The sequence below is a fragment of the Melanerpes formicivorus genome, unplaced genomic scaffold, assembly GCF_026170545.1.
Source record: "Melanerpes formicivorus ecotype bairdi unplaced genomic scaffold, bMelFor1.0.p_v2 SCAF_23, whole genome shotgun sequence".
NCBI lineage: Eukaryota > Metazoa > Chordata > Aves > Piciformes > Picidae > Melanerpes > Melanerpes formicivorus.
Genome location: NW_027142375.1, coordinates 9,583,885 through 9,611,712, shown reverse-complemented (window position 1 = coordinate 9,611,712; position 27,828 = coordinate 9,583,885). Strand labels below are relative to the sequence as shown.

At 41.7% G+C, this 27,828-nt stretch overlaps 2 protein-coding genes across 4 annotated transcripts in view; one reads left to right on the top strand and one right to left on the bottom strand.

The window, feature by feature from the left end:
* Nucleotides 1–13,338, bottom strand: part of SNX13 (sorting nexin 13) — a 67,558-nt gene extending 54,220 nt beyond the window's left edge. For all 3 annotated transcript variants that reach the window (XM_068152481.1, XM_068152482.1, XM_068152483.1), the window contains exon 1: nt 13,120–13,338. In XM_068152481.1, coding sequence (XP_068008582.1) covers nt 13,120–13,131 — 12 coding nt within the window. In that variant the 5' untranslated portion in view covers nt 13,132–13,338. The remainder of the gene's footprint in view (nt 1–13,119) is intronic.
* A 263-nt stretch (nt 13,339–13,601) lies between these two features.
* HDAC9 (histone deacetylase 9) overlaps nt 13,602–27,828 on the top strand; it is a 546,793-nt gene continuing 532,566 nt past the window's right edge. The window contains exon 1 of the mRNA XM_068152479.1: nt 13,602–13,924. Within this exon, the coding sequence (XP_068008580.1) occupies nt 13,887–13,924 (38 nt within the window). The 5' untranslated portion in view covers nt 13,602–13,886. The remainder of the gene's footprint in view (nt 13,925–27,828) is intronic.

Sequence of the window (27,828 nt, the reverse complement as noted above, 5' to 3'; positions counted from 1 at the left end):
TTTTTTTTTTAATATGATGTTTTGCCAAATGTGTTTAATGCCACCTCTGGGGGCATATTTTTTTTAAAAAATAAAAGTCAATAATTGTGAAGGATTACACATACAGGTTTAATTTTGTTAATTCTACACATCTGCCTTTTAGTTTGACTTCCCTTTTGAGTATAAATGGAACGTGTTCATGTATAAACCTTTCTATAATGAAGGTGACTGTCATTTTTGTCAAGTGATTAAAAAGGGCCTTCTAGAATTCGAATTACTGTCTCTTTACTAGCATGACAAGTAAAATTGGAAAGCTCTATCAACTGGAGTGCCAAATTAATCTGTGGTGAAATTGTTATGCTACACCACTCTGAGAAATATTTAACAACTGTGAAATAAACCAAAGCCAAAGGTACAGGGATTAAGTAAAATGACATGTCACATGGGATTTTCAAAACGGTTCTGCATATCCTTGTTTCCCAGCATCCCCAAAGGTCTCCTTTCAACCTCTTCCTTCTTGTCCTTCAGCTCTTTTCTTTCTTTAACCCAAAACAGCTCAGCAAAACAAAACCCTAAGCTCCATTCCTACTTCAGACTATGTACAAATCATAGTAGTGACTCTACACAACATATTACTGTGATACTTCAGAAAACGCTACAGTTTTGTGGGGGTTTGAAAATTTTATATAGTTTGTTTTGCTGCTACTGTTCCTAGACTTATTTTTCCCAAAGCAAGCTTAGAATACATATAAATAAATATTAAAGTATATAAATGCACATATTTTAAATATCTTTTAAAATTACACAGTAAGAGTTAAGAACTTCAGCCAATGAAGTCTCTTCTGGACAAGTGCAGCATTCCTGCTGATCCCTCCTGGTCAGAGGCTAGTAACTCCCCTCTCCTATGCTGCCATCTGAGTCCATTTGTCCCCTCTCTACCTTACTCCTCCTCCTCCACACACGTGGTATGTCAAATAGATTAATTGGTTAACAGTTGGATTAATTCAAGTGCAATCATGTCTGACAGTATTTAGTTTGGATCTTCCTGCTGCTCCTCACACTATGACAAGACAAAAGCTTTCAGTCATTTTCCCCCACCATCCCCCACAGTTGTTATACAAAGTGGTCTAAAGAAAGCTCTAATGGACAGGCAATAATTTTTCATCCATATTCTAAACCCACAATTTTGACTATTCATTGGGCTCATTCTTAGAAGTGCAAACCTTTAAATGAAAATATATGCCAGCATATAATGTACTTCAGTATTATGTAATTTAAGAAAATAACTTAAAATTTAAAAGCTGTTGCTTACGTTAGTTCATTTTCAGTATCTGTCTAGAGAGCAACACATTCCATTGCCACAAGCCTGCCTGTTTGCTGTAGTTAAGCCATTACCATTGTAACAAAACCAGAAAAATTATGTTCCACATTTTGATACAATGGGGTTTGTGTAATAAAGCTGGTGAAGAAAAAGACCAGCCTTCTGATTAACACTGATATTTGTTTTACCAGAACTGGTAAATATTTTCAACACCAAGCTTTTTTTTGCATGGAAAAAAACCAAGGAGTAGAATTTAGCGTGAATTCAAGAGTCAGGACTATTTCCCCCTCTACACCCCAACAGCTGCTCTGCCAGCATTGCTGATCACAACATGAAATTAGGAAGGGGATTTTTTTAATTTTAAACTGACCTCCATTTTACTAACTCTTCAGTGCTAACAGTTATTTTATTATACAGCAGAACTATCAACAAAGGGGCAGGAGGCTTCATTTAATGCAACCTCATTTTCAAAGTGGAGAAAATATTTATCTTACTATAAAAACAAGGGCCACCTTCACAGACACACACACTTCCTTATACAATGATTGCATTAAAACCCACTCTGAATCATATTCAAGTTTTAAAGGATGTGGAGTTTTGGTCAAGTTTGAAAGAAGCTCTTGAGCATGTTGGATGATGGGAAATAGAAGATGCAAGCCACTTTCTTAAACATTGATGCAACTCATTTTTAACATAATTTCAAAGAAAGTGATTTTTTTTTTTCTCTGTAGCAAGCCATATTGACTTTTAACCAAGATAGTTTATCCATGTGGACAGAAATCAGACAAGGAGGATTGAAGTATTTTGGATCTCTTAAGCCTGCCCCTTTGGATCACCTTATTGCTTGACAAGATCACCCAAGGTGATCCAAAATGAGAAACTAAAGTAATCCCTCTAACTCTAGCTTGAATTGAAGCCAAGATTGTTCTATGTTCAGCCTCTGGATAAACAGATTACACCTATTTCAAGTTATGCTAAAGGGAAGGGAAGAGGAAGCCCCTACAACCTTTATCAAGTGGGGGGGTGGGGGGTGGAATTAAAACACAATCTGTTCTAAACAGCTAAAAATAATGAGATCATATGGTCAAGAAACTGGACTGCATACTACTTCTGTGACTACTGCTCAGAGCATTTTAAGCTTTTTACTTCTTGCCTAAAAATGCAGCAAGGAGTTATTTTAAAGTTCCTTTCACTATTGTTTTCTTTCTTTCATTGCTAAAGCAACCTGATCCTACCAAATAAATGCAAAGAATTGTCAACTTTGCTTCTAGAACAATTTCTACCACTTAAAATTCCCAACATTTATCTTGGCAGAAATATATTGAATCTCTCTTAACTGTCATCTAACTAAAAAACTCGAAAGCAGAGCTCAAGGCTACTGCAGAAACAACTGCACAAGACAAGTTTTTAGGAAGTTTATGCATGCTTTTTGAAGGTAGAAAAGAGATTTCTTTAGTTTTAAACTTGTATTCCATGCTAGTGGTAACTTCAGCTGAGCATATTTTTGGCCAAGCAGTAAGCAGCTACCTGTTCCTTTAACTCAAATCTCCACCATAATGCCCAAATTATGCCATGACCTATATGAGCTCAAACTTACTAAGAAAACATAAAGGTTACATACAACTGCAGTAGCAGTTACGGTGCTTTTTCCTAAACAACTTATTACATGTGAAAAAGCAGATGATACCTTCAAATTTTACACTGAAAGAGAATCAATTTTTTGTTTCTAGCATGTGGTTTGTTTAGAAGCCTCTATAAGCAAACAATTATTTCTAAGTAAACTTAAAACTAGCAGATCCTCTAAGACTGGAAAACTATGTTTCAATGACAATGTTCAATGACTATACCCAGGATGTGTGGGGAGTTTTCCTGAGAAATAAACTTACTTCATGTGGTTTTATGTAATTCCATAAATATATAATGGAATGAAGTTGGAGGTGGGGAGATTCAGGCTGGATGTGAGGAGGAAGTTCTTCACCATGAGAGTGGTGAAGCCCTAGAATGGGTTGTCCAGGGAGGTGGGTTGAGGCACCATCCCTGGAGATGTTTAAGACCAGGCTGGATGAGGCTCTGGCCAGCCTGATCTAGTGTGGGGTGTCCCTGCCCATGGCAGGGGGGTTGGAACTGGATGATCCTTGTGGTCCCTTCCAACCCTGACTCATACTACAATAAACATTATATATACACACACAAAATCGAAGAATTCAGTTTGCTGCAGAAAGATTTAGTCACTAACTTCTGAATAAACTTTTATTACCCTTGCTTCCTGAAGGCATGATATTTGTCACCTGTTTCATTTTTCTAATCCACTGGTACTATTATATCTGCTACCTACAGCACAATTTTTAGGGTCCTCTGAACAACAACATTACCCCACCAACTCTAAGAATAAACTGTTTTGGATGCAGTATGCTACTTTACTGTGGCATTTTACTGTTTTAGAAGTACATCCCACAATCTAAAATAGCCCAAATAAGCAATACTCCTCACAGAATTACTTTAAAAATATTGAGTTAACAACATAGATTTCAAACATTTTTATCCGAGACAGGCCTAAATATAAAGAGAGGCTAATTGCCTTACTAGGTCATGTTACAAATGCAAAGGGAAGTAAGTGGGGAAAAAAAGCTATTTCACATTATCTATCATAATTGTCAGAAGGAGTCCTCCAGTGACAGACATGCTCGAAAAGACTCAAAATTAATTTCCGCACTGTCCCCAGTGATCAAGGCTGCAGTCAGTCATATCAGATCTCTTTGTGGACTTATTTTGGTAAGGGAAGTAACATCTTTAAAAGACCTCCAGAAGAAAAGAAAGTAATTTTTTTCTTCATTAACAAAGGGGATAAACAACAGCGTAGAGCCCAGACAGGAAAACCACGTTGAATTTCCCAGCTGTCATGTCAAATGGCATCTCGCCTACAGGCAACCAGTATTACACAATTCAGAAAGCCAAAACGCAATACAAAGCCAACATAAATGATTTGCCGAATTATACTGGCAACAGAAGAGGATCTGCAAGAAGGAAGGTGCAGGCCAGGAAGGAAGGAAAACACATGCCAGTCAACCTCATTCCTAACAAGGCCAATTTCCTACAAAGCATGCTCGCTGGATGAAGACAAAATAATCGTGGAAACAGATGTTGTACAAAATTACAAAAACCTTTAAACTGCTAGAATAAGCCTCAGAACTTCCAGATCCTTGCAACTGTTGCTCTGGACAGACTATTGCCCAGTTGCATATAATAAAGCAAGAAAAAAGCAGGTTAGTTCAGTGTCTCAAAATTATTCGGTAGTTCACACTATCAAAAGGAGACAAATGTCTTTAATGAGTGGTTGATGCATAACAACAGAATGGGCAACAACAGAAAAAGGGGGGGGGGGGGGGCAAAAAATGTCCCTCATTCAGTGCTTATTTCTTGTCTGCTTTACCCACTCACTTCCAAAAGATATTTGGTTTATCCTTTATGGGAAAGTACAGTTACAATGTGCATCTCTCTCAAACTGTGCCCCTTTGCCTTTCCCTCAACACTGCCACTAAGAAAACTACATTGTCTGCTGCCTCTCCAATGCCTAAGAAACATCACAAGTTTTATCCAAGGGATTTGCTACTCAGTGCTCCTGACAGGGACTGCAGTGTGTAGCTCAGAACAAACAGACTTTTGTTTAAGTAGACTGGAGCCTCCTACAATTTCTTCCAAGCCTTTGCTCCATAACCTCTGTCCATCTGGCCCCTCTATGGAAGCCAAGAGCTTGTTGAGTATCCTAGATGACTTCACCTCAAGTAGTTGTCTTCTCCTTCCTCACAATAAAATGAGGGCCCAGAGTTACTGTGCCAACTACTCCCTGGGTATCTCCCAGGTGCATGTATTATCTCCTGTTTTAGTGACACTAAGGAAAGCAAGCATCAACTTCTGCAAATGCTTCTGCACCTTAAAGGGGTAGTTCTATGAACTCAGTGGAACGCTTCATTCCCAAACATCAGGGCATGGAATATGTCCAACATGTCAATTAATTTGGAGGAGGAGGGGAGGAAAGAAACCACAGGAATAGCACATCAAATCTTGCCACTAAGACATCAAAATTATGGACTGAAACTAATTATAGATGAAACTAAGTCATTTGAGTATCCAGCTCTCAGGGCAAGTTTACAGATGATATCTAAAAGCTTCAATCAATGTCACTTGCTCAAGAACACAAAATAAACTTAACCAAAATGGAGCTAGCTACCCTTATTCATAAATTTTCTGGAGGTAGAGATTCATTCAGAAGTCACAGCAGGAGTCACAGCATTCCCTACTTTCAAAAGGACAGGAATTATTTTGCATTTTGATTCTCTTTAGACCTAACAGAAGGTAATGCAGGAAAAGGACTGTGCACTTCCCCCACACCAGGTCATGCAGCTGTTGATTTGCCAATTTCTCCCATGATCCCACCCTCAAACATCTCCAGAAGGTTGGTTCACCAAAACAAAGCAACTCCTCACACAGCTATTGCTTAGCTGCTAGACCTGATACAAGCAGCAGCATCACTCCAGCTTGTCCCTCATGGTAGAAGAAAACCTCTTTAGTAGCAGTTCAAACTACTAAATCTAGTTAAGTTGAATGTGAAATTGTATTCTTGGTGTCTCAAAATCCTTTGATGCATGCATGATATCTAAAGAAAAATACATGGCCAACCCACTGACCAGCAGGAAAATAAAGATAAATATATAGAGAAGAAAAATAGAGGAAGAAACCAAAACAGAAGCAACAAATAATAAACCAAAAGAACAAATAGCAAGGTGGAATCATTCACAGACTAACCCAGGTACTGTATTCCATACAGCAGCACTACTGTTACTTTGGTCAGTGGGAAACAAGAGAGAGAAAAATCAAGAAGAGTGCAAGCATGATGTTGTATTGAGATTATTTTTCTGCATTAAGAATTTTCAATAGAAATCAAAAGAAAAAATGCATATCAGTAAAATAAGACATAAAAACAGTAATGGGCAAAAGCAGACCATCATTAAACAGATATTTCAGTAAAGAAGAATACCCAATAAAGTAATGGAAGACCTTAGGAAGTTTGTCTTTGGTCTCACTATTACTAACTTGTAATCTTCTCAAGAATTCTTTAAGAGGCTGTAGTAGGGCAACCACCAACTGAAAGACACAAAATCAATACTATTTAAAGTCCAGACCTTTAAGTCAACATAAATAAATAAAACTTATTCCAGAGCTTTAGTCACACATGCAAGAAATTAATGCAAGCACGAAGCAAAAGAGGGAGAATATAGTTCTAAGACCATAAAGCAAGGTGCTGGTACCGAATGCTTGTACACACAGCACATTGAGTGTAAATGGCATTTAACATGACTACAGCAGAGCACTCAATTTAGGAAAAACAATGTAGACTGTTAAAAGGAAAACCATTTTAAGAGTGAAAATTTAAAATGAAGCCTTATTCTCTTAGCCAAGTGTTGCAGAAAAATATTTAATCAAAACAATGAAAGGTATTATCATACAAAATGTTTTCCACAAGAATTTTAAAATCAAGCAGTAAATGAACCATAAGGAATTCTCATTTCATTGTATCAACCTGATTAAATCTGAGACCCTAAATTACAAGACTTAAGATTTCCATGGCACATGATGTTGTTTTACAAAGTTGATCAAATCGCAGTTTGTTCACACTGTGTGCAAAAAAAAATCTAAGTATATCAATGTTTTATATATAATTTAAGTATGTTAAAAGGAGGCTAGCTACCCTCAGAGATATTAAAAATTAAGATATGCCAACATTTACTGAGAAAACTACAGCATTTGAGGGATAAAATAAGTTAGAAAATGCATACCAAACCACAGCTGTGATTGCAAGCACAAATACTTCCTTCAGTATCATATCATTATTACTGATCCTATTATTTTCCAGGTATCACAAAAACCATTCCATATGTTTCAAAAGCTGGTACAATATTATCAAATACTACAACAGTAGAGGAAACCAAAAATAAACAAGGTTTTGAGTTATTATAAAGGACATGGAATACAAAGGTTTATGTGAACAACAGGTGCCAGGCCACTCAGAAAATAGGACCTGAGACTCAGAGTTCTCTCCCCAGGCTGCAGCAGCAGTTACTAAATCAGCAGCATGGCAATGAGCAAGGCTTTGTCATGTCTCCAAGTCAAACAAAACTAAGATAATTTTGATGATCAGCAAAACTTTAAAGCACTTTCTACAGTTACACAGTTTGGATACTTATTTTCTCAAGCATAAGCATCACCAGATTTTTATCTCATCTGTGCAGCCTGGGATGCCAGATGCCGAATGCAAGGTGACTGGGAACATCAGGCACCTTTTTTCCCCCCACTATTATTTCCAGTGCCAATTAAGAGCTATGAGAGTAATTATCCCAACTCTGAGGCACTGTTTCACAATCAGCTGGTTGGCTGTGGTAAGAATTTCATTATGAACTTCTAGAGTACTGTCTACTTGTCCCAGTCTGACAGCAAAGACAGGAAGAGTGAAAATGCAGAGTATCCTCCAGGATATGCAGCAATGCAAACTTCCTGTGTAAATTCATTCCCTTCCATCACAAGGGACTGCCTAACCTGCCTGCTCAGAAGCACCAGCAGAAGGCTACAGTACAGTTATTTCTTAGAATTGCAAAAACATACTGAAGAACAGGAATACATCCTCTTAAAATAGTGGTATTTATTAAATAATAACATTCTCACACAAACAGATTTGTACAAAATATAGCTAGGATCACCCTGTTTCTGCCCTTCCCCCCCTCAAAGCATGATATTAAGGGAAGAAAGGTGGAGGAACACACCATGACAAAAGCACAGCTGCATTTGAGCAACTAATACTCTTTATAAAGTGAAACTCCCAAACTCACAAATGTTCTTGGAAAGAAAATGTTTAAAGCTTGCCTTCCTGCTCAATAGGTGCCTGTGAACTTTTAATTAGCCAGCATTACCCCCTCACCTGAGCACCATTTCCACTTATAAAACCAAAAGTAGTTCTTGATATTTAGTATTTCTGATCATCAAAAAATTTTCCAGTCAAGGCACAGAAAGGATATCATAGAGGCCACGTGACGCAGGAAGGGACTTCAAGGAAAGTTAAGCAAGCACAGACGAATTTACGTTCTCTACATGCTGGGGCATCAGCATGTAGATCATGATGCCTCATAATTCTTGAAGTTTCTATCTCATTTAACTGCAAGTGCCAATTGCAATTGATTTTTTCTATTATTCCAGCTTTGGCACACAGAGCCAAGCAATGGTGGGAAGCACTAATGGGACTTCAAAATATTAATTCTCTAAGTGTTACCAATAACTTACAACACCAACAGCTTCTTGTTTCTAATAACAGCAACTGTCCTAATGCTAGTTCAAAGCAAAACATGCTTTGTCATCTTTGTCAGGGTGGGGAGAAAGGGACACACATTTAAAACCAAGATAATTCCCTGGAGTGCAACCAGACAGAGCAAATCATCATTTGGAGCTCCTTCAGCTATCTAACCAGACAAGCCATAGCTATTTTTATTGAACTAAGGAATTTTACACTTTTCTTACACGCTATTTTGGGGAACAGTCCGGACTGACATTTTAGAATTGATACAGAACTCTGCATCCAGTCTCAGACATTTAAGTCCAAATATAGACTCTAAGAATAGTCCTGAGCACAGGATGTTTTACTAATAATCAGCAATATATTAAACAAAAGCTAGGAATATATAACGTCCATTCTCTGAAGAAGGTTAATTTTCCTAATTTTATCAAGCTTCGTGTAATTTTAACTGACACTCCACAAAATATGGAGTTATTTAATTGTTGCTATGACAGCTCTTTAGGGACACAAAACAGATCAGCTTACAGAATACACTGAAGGAGAAAGAGAAGCTTTTTACCTCCCAAGGGTTTGTAACTCATGCTCCAGTTAGATCTCATCTGGCAACACACTTTGCCAGGCAAAGCCCCAGCACACAAGTTTCACAGAAGGACAGAAAACTAGTTTCTTTCCACACCCTGCTAATTGCCTACACATTTGAAGCTATATCTACCAGCAAAACAGTTCAGTCACACAAACCTTCAACAATCACATAAAAAGGTACAGAAAAAAACACAACAATGCTATAGCATACAAAGCAGTTGACTCTGTTCTGCATCTTTCAGAACTGGATTAACATATTCATTACAATGTGCTACTGTTGCAGTAAGGCTAATTCATTATTCTAAAGCAAGTTAAAGCAAACTGCTGAGTCAGTCTTTATTCTTAAAAATCAGGCTAATTTGCTCAGTTTTGCTCAAAAGCAGTTCTCAATGGTTAGTAGCTAACAACATTTGTTAAGCATCTCTTCTAAATAAAAAGTAGATTCAACAAACAGGCAGTACTACACGTACTTAGTGAATTGCAGTAAGAAGACATACAAGCATGCCAGAGCTTATTTTGTACGGCTCATTTTTAGCTGTGGACAAGAAAAGAAGTTGTTCTCTTATCTTAAAAATTTTCAAAAATCTTCTCAACTGTCACTAGTACTGCAACAAATTACTCTTGTTAAAATGGGAATTAAGTTGCTCAAAATTTAGGTGCTGATAAAGAAGTCCCTACTGAGCATCTCAAAGCAGTTCAATGAGCAACTGGAGAAGAAAAAAAATAAATAAATAAGTCTACTCTTCACTTTTTCTAAAGTGGCCTCTTTAGAGGCAATACAGGCTGCAAATACTGACAGCACAGGTCATCAATTTGAATGACATTCTAAAACTTCTTGTAAACTAAGTCCCATTGAAATCCTTTTTAATGTTTGCTTCCATCAGAATTTAAGCCATCAATGACCCGCAAAAGCCATAGCTGTAAAATACCAGCTGCCTCAATGTAGTCAGGGCTACTGCACAAGAGGCAAGAATGGTGAGGACAGCTGACTGAAAACACAAGAGACAGGCCGTTGCAATTTGTGTCCATCATGGCCTCATCAGACAAGAAAGTGCTGAAACAGTAAGACACGTAGAAACAGGCCCCACTGGGTCTTGAAAAGCAAAGGAGACATCTGATGAACGGGAAAAGAGGAAGAAGTGAAGACACAGAAAGGTCAACACAACAGACTAGGGAAATAATTGCTGAAGCAGGACTCTGAACACATGCAGACAAAATGTATTCAAGATGACTGCAGAAAAAAGTTCCAGTGGCCAAGATAATGAAAAACTGGGGAATGGTGTTTCCTAAGAAGGTAAATAAGTATAATGTGCCTGGCATGCAATGACATGATTTCCAATGCAACCAAAGTAAGAAGACCTGCAGTATGGACCAAATAGAAAACACACCCAGTATTTTTTCCTGTCGGGAAGTGCGATCTTCCCCTGAAATTACTGACTACAAGGTCCCGCATCCACACAAAACTGGACCAAATCTGCTGGGGTCTGCATATATGGATGCAGTCAAAGGACACAGGAAACTGATCTTGAGAAACCGTAAGCTACATTTCAAATGCATGACAACAGTGTAAATAGAACCAGATTCTGCCTTTCCTTCATGTTTGAAAGTATGTAAGAATAATAGTGTCTACATTGCAAAATTACAAAACTAACATTTGTAGCGGTGGGGAACGTTTCTAAATCTTTAATTACACCAAAAAATGAGAGTGGCCGCAGCCACACTACACAGCAGCGAACTACACAAGCCTGCAAGCATCCAAGATTTTTTTTCTTAATCTAATTTCACTGCATGTTCCTAAAGAAATAGTCAATTTGAGAGAGGGGAAAAAAAAACAACAGACTTGCTGGCTGCCCAGTATTTCCCCCCCTTAAAGTTACCAAGATAAATTTAGCAGCCCACAAACTTGTCAAGTTTTCACTACTGTCCTACTCCAACGTAGGTCTGACACACATTCCACCTCACTTTTTGCCTATAAACCAATGAAAACAAGCAATAAAAAAACCCCATCTCCCAAAAAAGGAGTGAGATCTAGGCTGTTCTAGAATACTGTACATATATTAGAAGTCTTGAAGCGATCTGCATCTTCCTGCAAATTATAGCAAGGGTTTGCGGGCAGAAATGCATGCAGTTTTCACAAGGTACTTTAGGTACCAGGTCATCTTTGGAATACCCAAAAAAACATGCTGGAAAGGACTCCCAGTTCACATCTCACATTGGTCCTCTGAGAGCCAAGAGCTGTCTAGTTGCTTGAAGAACTCTCCATAACTGTCTTTCAAACAGGTAAGCAAAGCCTGCAACTTTGCTAGACCTCCCCAAAACTTAATCTCCTTGCCAGAGACCAAGCCTGGAATAATTCACCCTGAAGCACTTTGTCTACAAATATTTCATATGCAGGAACTATAAATAAAGGACATCAGAACCTAGTCCTCCAAACACCAAGGCTAAATGTTGTAACTGGTCATCACACGTAAGCATTCGCTTTTATCTCAAAAAGCCAAAGAACCAAGCACCTTCCACACTGCTACAGCCATCATCACACAGAACAAACAGTCCAGTATGAGGCACCGACCCAGAACATTCTATGCTGCCCTTAAAATAATCTAAATTACTAGGGGTAATGCTTATGCATCGCATTCAGTAACACCATTTAACACAGATTATTAATCCTGACCATCGACCAAATACCCTTCATGCAAAGCGAGGTCGTGCATTCTTACACGCTGAACACACTTGGCAAATTTCATCCTCCCAGGGAAATTTGAGAGCTCACATCACTACAGTCTCACTTCCCTTAATGCCTAAAACTTTGACCTGATGCAAATTAAAACCTGTCGGATACTTTTTTAGTTATCACTCCGGAAATCAACGCTAAATATTTTCCATGTCAGAAAGCAAGTCTTCACACTTCAAGACTTAAGACAACTTACTTGGGAGCAAATAACCTTCATCACAGGATAAAAGGACAAACTATAAAACACAGGTAATGCAATCATCACGTTGGAGAAGTAGCTGTATGCTAGACACTTTGCTGACATATTAAAAATAGAAACTCAATCGTTCTTTGTTAAGCAAAGTGAGTACGGGGGAAAGTCTCATTTGCCCCTTTAAGTGCACCTCTGGAAACTGGAGCCTTTTCTAGCCCACGCTGATCCTCAAATACCTGCTTGCCTCACAGCTTAGATGCCCAGCTGCTTTGGGACGGAAAACCCTTACCAGGGAGCGGCCAACCCAAGCAGCTAACTTCTACCAGTTACCTACAGCCACAAACTCCTGCAATAGCAGAACTGTTCGATTTAAGCCGTTTAAGAAGAAAGCAAACACGGAGCCTTTACGAAGCTACCACAGAAGAGGAGGCCAGAGGTTCTGAAGTCGGTGCCTGCGGTCGGGGCCCGAGCGGGGACATCTCTCCAGCGAGGCCTAGAAGCGAGGCAGACTCCCTCCTGGCCAGGTGTGCTGCTCCATACACGGGGCCCGCCGCAAAAGAGCGGCCTCGCTGACCCTCGCCGGCCGGGAAAGCCCAGTCGCCGGCAGACCGCAGGCGAGGGCGGGCCCGCCCCGGCCGGCTGCTGTACGGGCCAGGATCGGCGGGCCGGGCTCCGCTGCGGCGCTGGAGCGTCCCCCGCTCGTCTCGCCCTGCCGGTGGAGAACAGCGCCCAGCTGGGGAGGAGCGAGAGGTGATAAGAGGGGCACAGCCCTGCCCTGAGTGAACTCGCCGGCGCCTCTGCCCTTACCCCGGCCAAAGGGGAGATTGTCTGCTATCTAAGTAGGTCGGAGGCCCCAGCGAAGGCAAGAGCCGCCGAAGCGCCGCAGCGCGTAGCTGCCCGCTCGGGCGGACGAAGAGCCGCTCCCTCCCCTCCCCTCCCCTCCCGCACCGCGCTGGCCACGGCAGGGCTCTTACCTCTGCTAACATTATTACCCGCTGCGCTGCGGCGCTTCGGCGGCTCTAGCCCCGCAGCATGGTGAAGCCCGGCGGCCGCGCGGAAAACTCCCCCTCAGCCTGCTGGGAGGTGAGGCGAGCGCCGCCAGCCCCCTGCCGCCTCCCTCAGCGGCCGCCCGCCGCCCCCAGCCCCGCAGCTGCCTTCGCAGCTCGGTCCGGAGAGGCCGCCATCTTGGGAAAGCTACGTGCACCGCCGCCGCCGCTCCCCGCCCAGCGCGCTCGCCCATTGGGGCTGAAGAACGCGGTGCCGCCCCTGCCGGGGCCACCTCATTGACAGTCCCGCCCCATCGCGACCCGCCTCGTCGTTCCCCCGACCCGTCCTTCTTCCAGTGCTGGGCCCGGGGCACTGTGAACAGTACGGGAGATCCTGTGCCAGGGTCCAGCCCCGGGGTTTCATTGTGGCGTCCAGGAAGGCGCCGGGGCGGTGCGATTTGGTAAATCCAGGGCCCCCGTGTGTTTGGGGGGTCAGTGGTGAAAGCCGGCGCCTGTCCCGCGGTGCAGCGGCCCTGACACACTGCGCAGCCCGACGGGACAAGTTGAAGGCAGCAGAGCTGGAAACGTTGTTAAAGCCGGTCTGCTGTGGGGCTGGGGGTTTTCTGCTCTATCTCCCACGAGACGCTGCTGCGTCTTTGCCTCTGAGCTCTTCTGAAGATTCCAGTTGCAACATTTTTATTTATTTATTTTTTCAAATTTCTGACCACGCAGCATGCCTGATCCACCAGCCCTGCATGTCTTTCCCTGCTCTAGATGATAAGAAGGCACATATGTAAGTCCACTACCTACAATGTTGTGGAGCAGTGGCATAAGCTGTAGAACCGAAATGCATCTCAGAACCGGAGCTGTGCCTGCAGCAGACCAGAGAGCCCTGCTCAGGAGGTAGTGCACCCTCGCAGCTCAGAGTCTGAATGTACTGAAAGATTCCTGTATGAAAGCTAGTGCTCTTCTTTAAATCCTGTGCTGCGTGCATTTGCTTGCTTGCTTGCCTTTTAACCAGACTTCAAAGTTACAAAGTTAGCCTTCGGTGCCAATAACAGAAAATACACACCAAAGAAGTGGTAATAGTTAGCCATGAAGCTAAAGGAAAAGCAATACTTTATTAATGACAGGCTGAGAGAGTGGAGGTTGTTGATGCTGGAGAAGAGAACGTTCCTGGGAGACCTTACAGCGTCCTTACAGTACCCTAAGGTGGGACTAAAAGAAAGCTGGGGGCAAACTGTTACAAAGGCATGTAGCACTAGGACAAGGGGCAGTGGTTTTAAACTAGAGAAGGGTAGACTTAGACTGGACATTAGGAAGAAGTTCTTTACTATGAGAGTGGTGGAGCACTGGAACGTGTTGGCTATGGTGGTGGTAGAGGTGCCATTCCAGGTCAAGCTTGATGGAGCTCTAAGCAACCTGATCTAGTTGGGGATGTCCCTGCTTGCTGCAGGAGTGCTGAACTAGATGATCTTTAAGGGTCTCTTCCAACCCAGTGCATTCTATGATTGTATTATAATGTTAAGAAAAACAGCCTTCTTCAATTACAGTCTCAAAGCAAAGCCCCTTTTCATGCTGAGGCAAAGGGCATTAGGCAGCCTTTAAGGCTGGTGGATTTTGTAGAAATTCTGTCATTTTCCCAGGGCTTATTAAAAACTTAGCGCTTGAAGGTTGCCCACTTCTTGGTTTTATTTGTATTACTGAGTTTCAGTTTTACTCATACAATAGTTTTTCCCCTGCCAGAGACCCAGCTGTTAGTCATGTGGCTTGCCCTTTCCAAAAAGCAGACCCACAATATTCATAATCACTTACTTGCTGCTTCAAAATAATACAAAATATTCATTTGTTTTCAAGAATCTGGTGAGCTTTGTGCTTCTCAAGTCTGTATTTCTGAAGGGTTCTTGTTAACATTACTCTTTCCTCCAAGCTGATCCCTCAGAGAACATCCAAATCTCACAGCGCACACAGCTCTTATTTTAAACAATAGGATTAACAGTAACAGAACCATGCAGTGGTCTTGAACATGGTATTTCACCATCTTGATAAATTAAAAGTTGTTCAGAAACATTGAGCAATGGGAGTTGTGAAATACCAATTTTATTGCTTTTGTCTTCTAACATTTATTTACAACATGTTGCAGATGCTTATTTGGAAGACAGTCATATATATATGTAGTTGTGGTTCTCTAGTCATGGCTTTCATCATGTTTCAATTCAGCCAAATAATGCCCTGTGCTCTGCTCTGTGGTAAAGAAAACCCTGGAGGGACCCATAATATTAGAATTAGAATAACCTTTATTAGAATAAACCAAACCAGGTTGGAAGAGACCTTCAAGATCATCGTGTCCAACTCATCAACCAATCCAACCCACCCAAACAGCTAACCCATGGCACCAAGCACCCCATCAAGTCTCCTCCTGAACACCTTCAATGACGGCGACTCCACCACCTCCCTGGGCAACCCATTCCAATGGGCAATCACTCTTTCTGTATAGAACTTCTTCCTAACATCCAACCTGAACCTCCCCTGGTGCAGCCTGAGAGTGTGTCCTCTTGTTCTGGTACTGGGTGCCTGGGAGAAGAGACCATCATCAGCCTGTCTACAACCTCCCTTCAGGTAGTTGTAGAGAGTGAAAAGGTCACCCCTGAGTCTCCTCTTCTCCAGGCTAAGCAGCCCCAGCTCCCTCAGCCTCTCCTCATAGGGCTGTGTTCCAAACCCCTCACCAACTTTGTTGCTCTTCTCTGGACTCGTTCCAGCAAGTCAACCTCCTTCCTAAACTGAGGGGCCCAGAACTGGACACAGTACTCGAGGTGTGGCCTAACCAGTGCAGTGTACAGGGGCAGAATGACCTCCCTGCTCCTGCTGGCCACACTGTTCTTGATGCCAACTGAACCAATATAGCAAACTGCTTAGCAAATTATGCAAAAACATTGACACATACTTAGCTAGGTAGAAAACAGAACCAAAACACTTAGAACACCAACTGTTTGCCATGTCACTTAGTCATAAATACATCCTCTGGGCAAGGCACTGATAAGATAAATTACCCAGCTTATAAGTCTGTAAAGGATAAACAGGAGGTGTGAATATACATATAAATGCTAGTAGTTAAGGCAAGATGATGGCCTAGCAAAGGAGACTCTCTTAGCACCATCTTTCCTTCTACATTTAGACACATCAAGTAGGTGCTTCAAAAGAAGTAATCACCATTGAAAATTTATTGCAAAACTGTGGACAACCTAAGTGTGCTAGAGGTAGAAGAAGAGCAAATCATTTGCAAATCTCACCGCAAGATGAAATCCCAGTTAGTACTTTGCTCCTGAATTTGCCACTGCTTCTGCTTGGGACTTGGCAGCCCAACAGCTTATCAGTCAAGGAAGCACCTTTCATTTCTGTACTGCTGAAATAAACCCACCAATACCTCTCCTCAAAACTGTTCTCTGATTTTACACCTGTCCACGTAGCCTTAATATTTTTGCATAGTAGTTGTGGGGGGTTTTTTTAATCAATTGTTCTAATTTTTGGTTAAAAACACCATAAAGGGAAAGTTAGTATAGTTGCAACAGCAAGAATGAGGCTGTGAGGAAGGGCTGAACCACACTAGAGCAGACTCAAGGCAGAAGAGGTGGCAGCATTGTAAAGGAGAGGTGAGAAGACTTGGTAACTTGCAAGGAAGGTGATGTGAATGAGTCTGCTAGCAGCGGCACAAAGGAGGAAGAGAAAAGAAAGCTTCCCATTACTGAAGAATTGAACAATTGCATTGGCTGTTCCTCTTCTTGGAATAAACTAAATGATGTAAGTGCCATTCTTTTTTTTTAATAATTATTTTTTTCTGTGAAGGAGAGTGTTTCTAAATTCATGTGAGCAGGTCTAGAAACAAGGATCCAACTGCAATGGAAAAGATCATCAATGGTAGGCCAGAAGCACTTGAATACTTATTTGTTTCCCTGAGCCCATCTTCAAATGACACTAATGCTCTTAGACTTGATGAGTCATGCCTATTTCTTACATTTTCTCCTTGTGCATTCATTACACATACAGCTTGGGACTGGCAGTGACACGAGCTGGCACACTTAAAGGATGCAGTGCAGCCACATTAGCATCGTGCTCACCCAGGCAAAGAAGCATGCCCCTTATTTTCATGTCACTTCCACAAACCTGCAAGCTCTCTGTGAAGAAGTGCTAGGGCACTAGTGTATTAGGGCAAGTGTGTATATATATTTTTATATGTATGTGTATGTTTGTGTGTATTGGAGGAAAGCTAGGCCTTCTCTCTCAACCCACTACAGTCTGTAATCCAACAGAAATCTTGCAGGAAATTTTTGCACCCACTCCTTAAAATACTTTGATACCTTCCTTTCTCATAGGCTAGCCAAATGCTTAATACAATTAGAAGGAGCACCTTAATGCTGATGGCTGCAAACACCTTCATATTTATCAGACATCTCCTACCTGTTGCCAAACATCTTGGTGTTCTTTGCTTTTATTATTTAGTTTTCACTGACTATAAGCAAAGTAAGTTGTCTGATGGTGTAGATCCACATTTTGAAATCCCACTGCAGGCACTGGAAATTGCAAGGGGCATCTACCAAAGTCATGGGGGAATGAAGATTTAAAATGTTAAACAGAGGAAGACAACTAGGGATAGCACCAGCAGGCTCTCCATCTAGAAGTTTATGGAGATTTTTGTGAAGTGTAGCATAGTGAGTGTACTAAGTTAAGAGGCAGGCTCACAGACAAAAAATGCAGTTGTGAGGGGGTGGACGCAGCACACACAGAATGGGCACAGGCAAGATTTAGTAATGAAAGAGCAACTGTGCCAACTTCCAGCAAAGCAAAAAAGAGCACAAATTATTTTCCAGCCCTGAAAGGAGGGCAGTCCCACAACCTAAATAACTGTTAGCTCACCAGCTTATGAAAAATTAAATCAATTACTTAATTGCCAAGCTAATTAAAGTAACCTCTGAAACAGCAGTAACCTGCATTTGGAAAACAAGAGGATGTGTTCTCTATATATATACATGAAGACTAGGGAAAGGGGAAACTACAGGTAGGGTTGGGGGAGGGATGAATTGAACTGACCAATTTTGCTTTACTAAGCAGTTCCTTTGTGAGACTCTTTCTAACTTCATCAGCAAGCCTGAACTTTTGTACCTTTCTCTACAGTGTTGTGAAGATCTCTTACAGAATATTTCTGTATACTATAAATTAGCTCTGGTTCTCTATAACCGACTGATATAAACCAAAGTTTGGCCTCTGATCTCTTGTTTCAGTTGTTGTAGCCCAGGCTGGCAATATGGTTGGAGTTCATGTAGGGTTGTTTAGTCTGTGATTCAATTTTGGGGGGGAAGAGAAGGTGAGGTGGAGGAGAAATTTGTAGTCAATAAACGCTTCCAGTGTTAAGTATTAGTGTTTGAAAGCAATTCATTCCATTCCATTTCAAGTAAGATCAGATGAGCCCAGAAGTGTACATAAGTGACATGATATATATAAGGGGAACATGATATATATAAGGGGAACTCAGAGCATCTTTAGTGTGTGAAATTGGAATATCCTGTTATTTCAGGAAGTTGCCTATTCTAAGATCTTTGGTCTGAGTTGCCTGATTAGAAGAAAAACATCTGATCAGGATCACAACTCTATATTCAAATTAAAGATCTCATTCAATTTGTGCTTTCTCAGCATTGGACTATGTGGTAGTTTTAGATGCAGCACAGACAGCATGTGGTGTGTGTGAAAGGGCTACTCAAGACAATATGATGTGAATGTAGGCATTAGAAAAATTACTACTGAAGAAGAATCAGGGGCAATTCCTGCTTCATCTTCAGCACTAAGGATGCAAGGACTGCCCAGTGTTCACATTCTCAGAATTGATTATTGGAGGCTGAAATGTCTTTCAAAGGTTTTTCCAGCTTACATATCTTCACTGTAGTAAGCTTTCTGCTACTCAAACATCTGTCTCCAGCTAGGATGGACACTGTTTGTCTTAGCACCTTAGTCCTAGTTGTCTTAGCAAGTATTAGAATAAACTACATTTCTCAATACAAAGGAAACTCTCAAAATTATAATGGTGTCTCTTTCAGAAGTCTAGAACGACATGACTGGAGTCATCTCAGAATTGTGACATAGATGTTAGTTATCAGCTGCTTAGTGTCTGTGAAAATAGTGCACACAGAAGGCTTCCTATGCTGCTTGCACACTGTTGCTGCAGAGAGGAGAAAGATAGGATAAAAAAATGTTGAGAAAAGTCACCATAATTCTTAAAATTCTATCATGGTTATCCTTCCAGGCATTTCTCCTACCCCTTCACTCTGCCCTGGTTTGGCCACATCTGGAATATTGTGTCCAGTTCTGGGCTCCTCAATTCAAGAAGGATCGGGAACTGCTTGAGAGAGTCCAGCACTGAGACACAAAGATGCTGGAGGGAGTGGAACATGTCCCTTATGAGGAAAGGCTGAGGGAGCTGGGTGTCTTTAGCTGGGAGGAGACTGAGAAGTGATTAATGTTTATAAATATGTGAAGGAAGGTGTCAGGAGGATGGAGCCAGGCTCTTCTCAGTGATGTCCAATGATAGGACGAGGGGCAATGGGTGCAAGCTGGCGCACATAAGGAAAATCTTTTTCCCTGTGAGGATGACAAACCACTGGAACAGGCTGCCCAGAGAGGTTGTGGAGTCTCCTTCTCTGGAGACATTCAAAACCCACCTGGATGCGTTCCTGTTTGAACTGCTCTAGGTGGTCCTGCTCTGGCAGGGGGGCTGGACTAGATGATCTTTCAAGGTCCCTTCCAACCCCTAAGGTTCTGTGACTCTGTGATTAGGCATGTGTCACAAGCAGATGCAGCCTGGGCCTGAATTTTCAGCTTGCACATTGCTTTAATAGTGATTACAGTGGTACTGATCTTGGGATAAAGCTTTATGGTGATACCGAACTGTGTCAGTGACTTGAGGCCAAAGTGAAGATATTCTATGGCTTGGAGAACACAAAATGGATAATATCCAAAACATTTTGGTGGAAAATACTCACTTAACAAGACTTACAACTAACAAAAGAGAGGCAAGTAGGAAGCCAAGCTATTTACTGTACACTGAAAAATATAGCTTAATTTACCATATTTGTATTTTGCAAAGCTGGAGTCAATGATGTCCTCTTTATGTGAACCAGGAGGATGATATCATCCTGAGAAGTCTGAGAAATCTGACAAACTGTACTGCAGTTAGCATATGATGGGAGGGGTTCTTTAGTCACCAAATATATTTTTAAAAACCCAAACAAACAAACCACTGAGAAGAGGAGAATTAGAAGTGCTTCTAACATTTTTTTTCTCTTTCTTTAAGTGATGTTTTCCCTGAGTCCTAAATGCCTAATCCATAATCAACAAATGTTCTAAGACACTTAATCTGCTTGGGGCGGGGGGAGCAGATGCAGGGGTAGAAAATGAGAAAAATGGAATAGCTAAAAGTAAAATAAATATTCTGTCTGCAGTATCAGCCACCCCAGGTGTTCAAAGCCATCAGCCAAGCTCTGAGAATCATGACATTGGAAGCGAAAGTTGTTTATGTTTCCCCCGTTTCTTGAATCTCTGAGAAACAGGCAAGTCATATTTGCAGGCTCTGCAATCATAAAGGCTGCAAAGACTTTTTAAAGCACCTTTCTTCTTGCACTGAATTACATGGCTTCACAAACTTCAAGAAATAAGCTAAATATTGTAAGTTTTAAATTCGTAGGACATGGCAAAAAAGCTGTGAGGGTACTGGAGGGCTCATTATACTTTTCTGTGTTGTGCATCACTGATGTTTGTATCTGCACTCCAAGCAAAGGTGTTTGTTAGTATTGAGTGCACCCTCAGCAAGTTTGCTGATGACACCAAGCTGTGTGGTGCAGCAGACACGCTGGAGGGAAGGGAGGCCATCCAGAGGGACCTTGACAGGCTGGAGAGGTGGGCACAAGCCAACCTCATGAGGTTCAATAAGAGCAAATGCAGGGTCCTGCATCTGGGTCGAGGCAATCCCAGGCACAAATACAGGCTGGGCAGTGACTGGCTGGAAAGCAGCCCTGAGGAGAGAGACTTGGGGGTGCTGGTGGACAAAAAGCTCAACATGAGCTCTCAATGTGCACTTGCAGCCTGCAAAGCCAATCAGATCCTGGGCTGCATCAGGAGAAGTGCGGCCAGCAGGTCGAGGGAGGTGATCCTCCCCCTCTACTCAGCTCTGCTGAGACCCCACCTGGAGTACTGTGTCCAGTTCTGGAGCCCCTATTACAAGAGGGATATGGAGGTGCTGGAACGTGTCCAGAGAAGGGCCACAAGGATGAGCAGAGGGCTGGAGCACCTCTCCTATGAGGACAGACTGAAGGAGTTGGGGCTGTTCAGTCTGGAGAAGAGAAGGCTCCGAGGTGACCTAATTGTGGCCTTCCAGTATCTGAAAGGGGCCTACAGGAAGGCTGGGGAAGGACTTCTCAGGATATCAGGTAGTGATAGGACTAGGGGGAATGGAATGAAGCTGGAGGCAGGGAGATTCAGGCTGGATGTGAGGAGGAAGTTCTTCACCGTGAGAATGGTGAAACCCTGGAATGGGTTGTCCAGGGAGGTGGTTGAGGCCCCATCCCTGGAGGTGTTTGAGCCCAGGCTGGATGAGGCTCTGTCCAGCCTGATCTAGTGTGAGGTGTCCCTGCCCATGGCAGGGGGGTTGGAACTAGATGATCCTTGTGGTCCCTTCCAACCCTGACTGATACTATGATACTATGATATGGTTGTATATGGTCTCAGAGTTGAAGCTCTCACTACTTAGACCTTCGAGGTCACTTTGCAAATTGGTTTCATTCCTCTGGTAGTTTGTTTTGCTGCCCGCTTAGAGCAGTTTGTTTGTAACAAAGACTGATGCATGAAACTTTGACAAAATATAGAGATTTAATTTAATCACTGAAAAGAGCCACAGGAAATCCAAAATCCTGAAATTAAATGCTGCTTGTACTGTCTTGGGAAGAGCACAACAGAGAGTGAAACAATCATTGCTTATTTGAATGTTATTTCCCTTAGTTCTGTTAAAACTATGTACTTCACAATGTCAGTCGCTGCTCACCCTGAAGAGGGTTAAAAACTGGTTGTATGTCAACTCTAATTTGTTTTTCATATACCAAAAGGACTACCAAGTCCCTCCACCAGAAAAACCTGTTCCTCTGGTCCTCCTTTTCCTCATAGTTAGATGTGCAGTCAGAGTGCCATTATGAAAAATCTTCACCTGAGTGGCTTTTATATACAAAACATGTCCCTGAGTTAAGATTTGATACATCTGACTGGGTTGGTTTGTTTGTTTTTGTCTTTGAGATTCTGGGTTTCCCCTGAATTTTTTCCCCAAGATTTTGGTTGTGGTCTTTTTTGTTTGTGTGTGGGTTTTTTAAATGTTACTTTCTGATGTTTTTTTTTCCTTTCTGGCTTTAACAATCTCTATACAAGTTAGGAGACCTTCTGCAAGATCACTGCAAGCCATTTAGGCTTAGGCTTTAGTGATAGAACTAGGGGGAATGGAATGAAGCTGGAGGTGGGGAGATTCAGGCTGGATGTGAGGAGGAAGTTCTTCACCATGAGAGTGGTGAAGCCCTGGAATGGGTTGTCCAGGGAGGTGGTTGGGGCCCCATCCCTGGAGTTGTTTAAGACCAGGCTGGACGAGGCTCTGGCCAGCCTGATCTAGTGTGGGGTGTCCCTGCCCATGTCAGGGGGGTTGGAACTAGATGATCCTTGTGGTCCCTTCCAACCCTGACTGATACTATGATACTATTTAGGATTAAATTGAGGATCATTACACTCTTTAACTTCAATCCCTCCTCACACATTGCTAGTACTCCCCTTCCCCTTAACAGCCACAAGTGGCTCATCAACCAACCTTAGCCACCCAGACAGAGAGGTGAGGTGGACCCCGGCTTTGCTGTCTGGGTTTTTCTTTCACTTTACCAGGTGGACTAACTGCCACTGGTCCTCACAATTTACATCACAGAAGGACAGACAGGTTTTTCCACAGCTGGTTATGAAAGATCTGGACAAAGTATGCCACTGCTGCTGACACAAGGACATCAGCAACACATCTAAGGTCATGAAGGATCAGTAAAGGCATAATCTTAGATAAGCTTTTGCAGAGTGACTCACACACCTGAGTATTAATCCTTGCAGCAAAAAGCACATCTTAAAGTAGGACAGTGAGATTCTCCATATTAAATCTCAGAATTCCCTGATAATTCCTCTTTTTTTTTTTTTTTTTTTTTTAAATAGTTTCTCTGGAAATGCCAACATGAAAAAGGATTTGTGAGCCAAAAATATGTGTTTCATCTTTCCCTTCCTCCTTGACATCAGTGGGTTTAACAAAGGGTATCGTATTTTCTTTAGGCTGAGCATATAGTACTTAAGGCTTATTTATGCCTCCTATTACAGGCAGTACAGATGCTGCAGTGAAATTACACCCTCACATTAAACCGACAACACAATCACATAGATTTTACTTGGAAACACAGAATGTAAACATCCCTTGACCCTGACTACTCTAGAGTCAAAGTTGAGATTGCAAAGTAACAGACTAAGCTAAATTCTCTTAAACAGCTATGCACGGGAGTCTGCAAACTGAGGTGAAATTCAGATCTGCTTAGCCAGCATGCTGATAGCAGATTTTGGATTTATGCAGCCCTTTATTAACAGCCTTTTATTAACCTGTTCTTCCTGGATTCCCACAAAGATCACCACTTTGCTTCTGAGATATGAAATAGCTGCCAAAAAAACCAGCCAAAACAAACCCAATTTACTCCTAACTCACCAGTGCTTTGGAGGGGAAAAAGGGAAGGAGAAAAGAAGTATTCTGTCCAACTCTGATACATGTCTGCTTTTAACATTGTTATTTTGAACTTTTATTCATATATTCATTTAAAAACTTGTCAGTTAAGAACAATATTAGCTACATCAAGTTCTTCCTCAACACCAGGTTTAATGAAAAACTTACTATCTTCAGGTATTTCCACAGTTAAACCCAAACAGCAGCCAGTTAGCTAATTTAATCTCCAAATTATCTGACAAAAGTGGCAAAAAGCAAGGCTGGAACAGAGCTTTTACAGCTACAAAACATAAAACAACTGCACAAGATTGTTTCTTGCACCTTCTGGAGCAGTCCAGTGATACACAGTTAGAAAATCTATCAGGGGAAAGAAACAAAACCAATTACTCTGCAATTTTAAGATTAAAAAGTAAAAATTACAACCCCATCTACATCCAGCTGTAGAAAACAAACATCTGCCCTGCAAAGTCTCCTCATATCCACCTTCATCCACCCATAGCCTCTCTGCTCACCCAGTGTCGGCTGTTTTTTTCAGTTCCTCTCCCTGCAATAGCTGGACTTAATACTTCTTCTGTTCATCCTTTTTGTGTGCTGGGAATATGCTTCTCTCCTCCTTTTTACTCCTAGGTCCCCATTGTGGCAACATATCCATACTCCTTACAGAAGTACCTATCTCATGGCTGAGCTCGAATATGGGCTGATGTCTTCTGCTTTGCATCTGGGGAGGGTATGATCCCAGAGGAGTGAGCAAGCTGCCAGACTTGGTCCATCTTCTGCCTCTCTCTCAGGCCAAAGAGCTTTTACCTCTGAGAGGAAAGGTGCTCTGGGATGCACTGGGATAAGGCTAATGATACCTACCCAAAGCACTTCTTGATCCAATATATCAGTCATTCTCACTAACAGGGAAAGGAAATGTCTGCTCTGAAACTTTAAACTGTATAACATTTCAGCAAGTATGAAACAGCTGTAAAAAGACACACTGAACCCTATTAGAATTCATCATCATAGCAGGTCCTGTGGTTGGTTTTGTTGCTTCACCTAAAGCCACCATCTGTGGAGTCATGTGTCTGAGCCACGTGGTGGTGAGATTCTGCTCCAGGCAAGCAAGTTTTTGTCCTTCCTCTTGACACAGAATTGCTTACATAAGTGAATCCTAAAGCCTCAGAAAACCGGGGAAGTATAGAAGATGCATTTCTGGTTTGTGATGCAGATACTCCTTGATTCAAAATCCTATGTCTATCTCACTTCTAGTGCTTTGAGCCTTCAAAAACTGTTTCATCTGATAATTTTGCTACTTTTATAATCACTCACTTATATCACACAGAGCTAAACCAAACACCTGTAAGTGTCTAGGATTGTGAGCAAAACACATAGAGACATATGATTCTTGCCTACTGGTTGTGATTGGGTAGCTCTGTTCCAAGCAGTGGTCCACAAGCATATTAATACTTCAAAGGACATCAGTAGTGTTCTCCAAAATCTGGAGATTTCCAGAATACAGAAGACCTCTTTATCACTTCAGCATTTTGTAACCAAAAATAACTATAAAAAGACAGAGCTTTGTTCCCCAAGGACATTTATTTCTGGGATAAAAATGGAAGTATCTTTATTCTCCTTCCTTAGGTAAGAGCTGTGTACAGAACTGTGTGTATTCATTGGGGTGCACAGAGCTAGGACTGGGCTAGTTACACAGAAACTGTTTTAACTTTGTAAAATCCTTCTTAAGTCTTTACATCTAGAGAAGGTTCAATTGTGGAAAGAATTATAATGACTTGGAATTAATCTAGAACAAATTGGATTGCTGCACAAGAATTAGAGAAAGCAAAATTGCATCTGTTTCCACAGAACATTTTTTTTCCCCTCTCTATTGTTAACATTCTCATTGTGTATGTAAAGTACACAGCTGCTGATTAAAAGATTGCAAAAGGGATGGGATGTGGAAAAAAAACAAACACCTTTTTAAACACACTGAAAGAAATACTTTGAGTGAGCACTTTGTGATTTGTTTTCCAATTAGGAATGACATTTCATTTTAAGAGTTGACCGTGTGCAAGATAACATTTTGTTGGTTCAAGTGCATATGCCTTGTACTGTGATTAGTGGCTGTAATTTTCAGGATTTCAGGCACAGAACAGGCTGCATGTTCCCTTGTATCTTCCTTCAGTAGTCTCAGTTTCAATGTGTGCCCTGGTTTCACTGTGACAGAATTCCAGGCCAGACATGGTTTGCAGGCAGTTAGCAATTTGTGGTCAGCCAGGGGCCTAAGCTGGGCAGGGCAAAAGCCAGGAAAGCTGACCTGAGCTGGCTCACAGGTGTATCCCAGACCATAAATGTCATGGTCATCATGAAGGGGATGTTTGCTGGGGACACCAGAGCTTCCTGTTTGGGATTTTTTTCCTGCTTGTTCTTCTCTCCATCCATGAAGTACCTTGCTTACCATTCTGTTCCTGAGGATTGTCTTCTTGTTTGTTGTCACCTCTGTACATTCACTGGGCTGAGTGTAACTTTGGATAGAATGGAATGGAATGGAATGGAATGGAATGGAATGGAATGGAATAGAATAGAATAGAATAGAATAGAATAGAATAGAATAGAATAGAATAGAATAGAATAGAATAGGTTGGAAGAGACCTTCAAGATCATCGTGTCCAACCTGTCAACCAATCCAACCCATCTAGTCAACTAAACCATGGCACCAAGCACCCCTTCAAGTCTCCTCCTGAACACCTCCAATGATGGTGACTCCATACTTTATATTGGTATTAGTTTTGCTGTTTTGTTAAATCCGTTTTCATCTGACAATATAGAATTTCTCTGTTTTTCCCAATTCCTCTTCTCTGCTCGGGAAGGGTCATCAGGTGCTAGAGCAACAGTCCCAGCTTAACCCTGGATGTGGGTAGAAAATGCATAAAACTACTTATTGTTGTGAATGACAACCCCAAAATTATTTTTGCTTCATGTTTTTATGTATTTCTAGATTACTAAGAAAGATGTAGATTTTAGATCTTAGCTGACTTCAAGTATTTGAGTAGGCTTTTCTCTTCAAGAAAAGCAAAGGAAAACTCAGCTTGTTGTGCAGCTCATAAATTGTCCTAAGGTCAGATTCGAGGTGTGTAGGTGTTAGCATTGAGTTGACAGTTTTCTCATTAAAATTCAATGGCTGAACTAATAAAATGTATTTCTGCATAACAAATATTTGTAACTTTAGTTTGAAATTACAACAGTTGCAAGGAAAAAAAAAAACACTTTAACTCCCCCAACTGCATGAAATGCTTCATAGAAATAGCTACTTCTCTACTGCTGAGCTGCAAATAGAAGTTCTGTAGTACTGGCTAGGTGAACCTGACAGCAGTTGACTGTCCCTCCATGTGCCCAGTTGCTCACTCCCATCATAGAATAGAATAGAATAGAATAGAATAGAATAGAATAGAATAGAATAGAATAGAATAGAATAGAATAGAATAGAATAGACCAGGTTGAAAGAGACCTTCAAGATCATCGTGTCCAACCTATCATCCAACACCATCTAATCAACTAAACCATGCAACCAAGCACCCCATCAAGTCTCCTCCTGAACACTTCCAGTGATGGTGACTCTACCACCTCCTTGGGCAGCCCATTCCAATGGGCAATCACTCTCTCTGTGTAAAACTTCCTACTAACCTCCAGCCTAAGCCTCCCCTGGCACAGCCTGAGACTGTGTCCTCTTGTTCTGGTGCTGGTTGCCTGGGAGAAGAGACTCTGCCTGTCTACTATCTACCATCTTCCTTCTCATGCTGGTACAAGCACTGAGGCTTTTCAGTGGATGCAGTCAGGCAAGATAAGGTGCACACACCACCCATTTGTCAGCAGCATTTCATCAGCAGGATTTAATCACATTA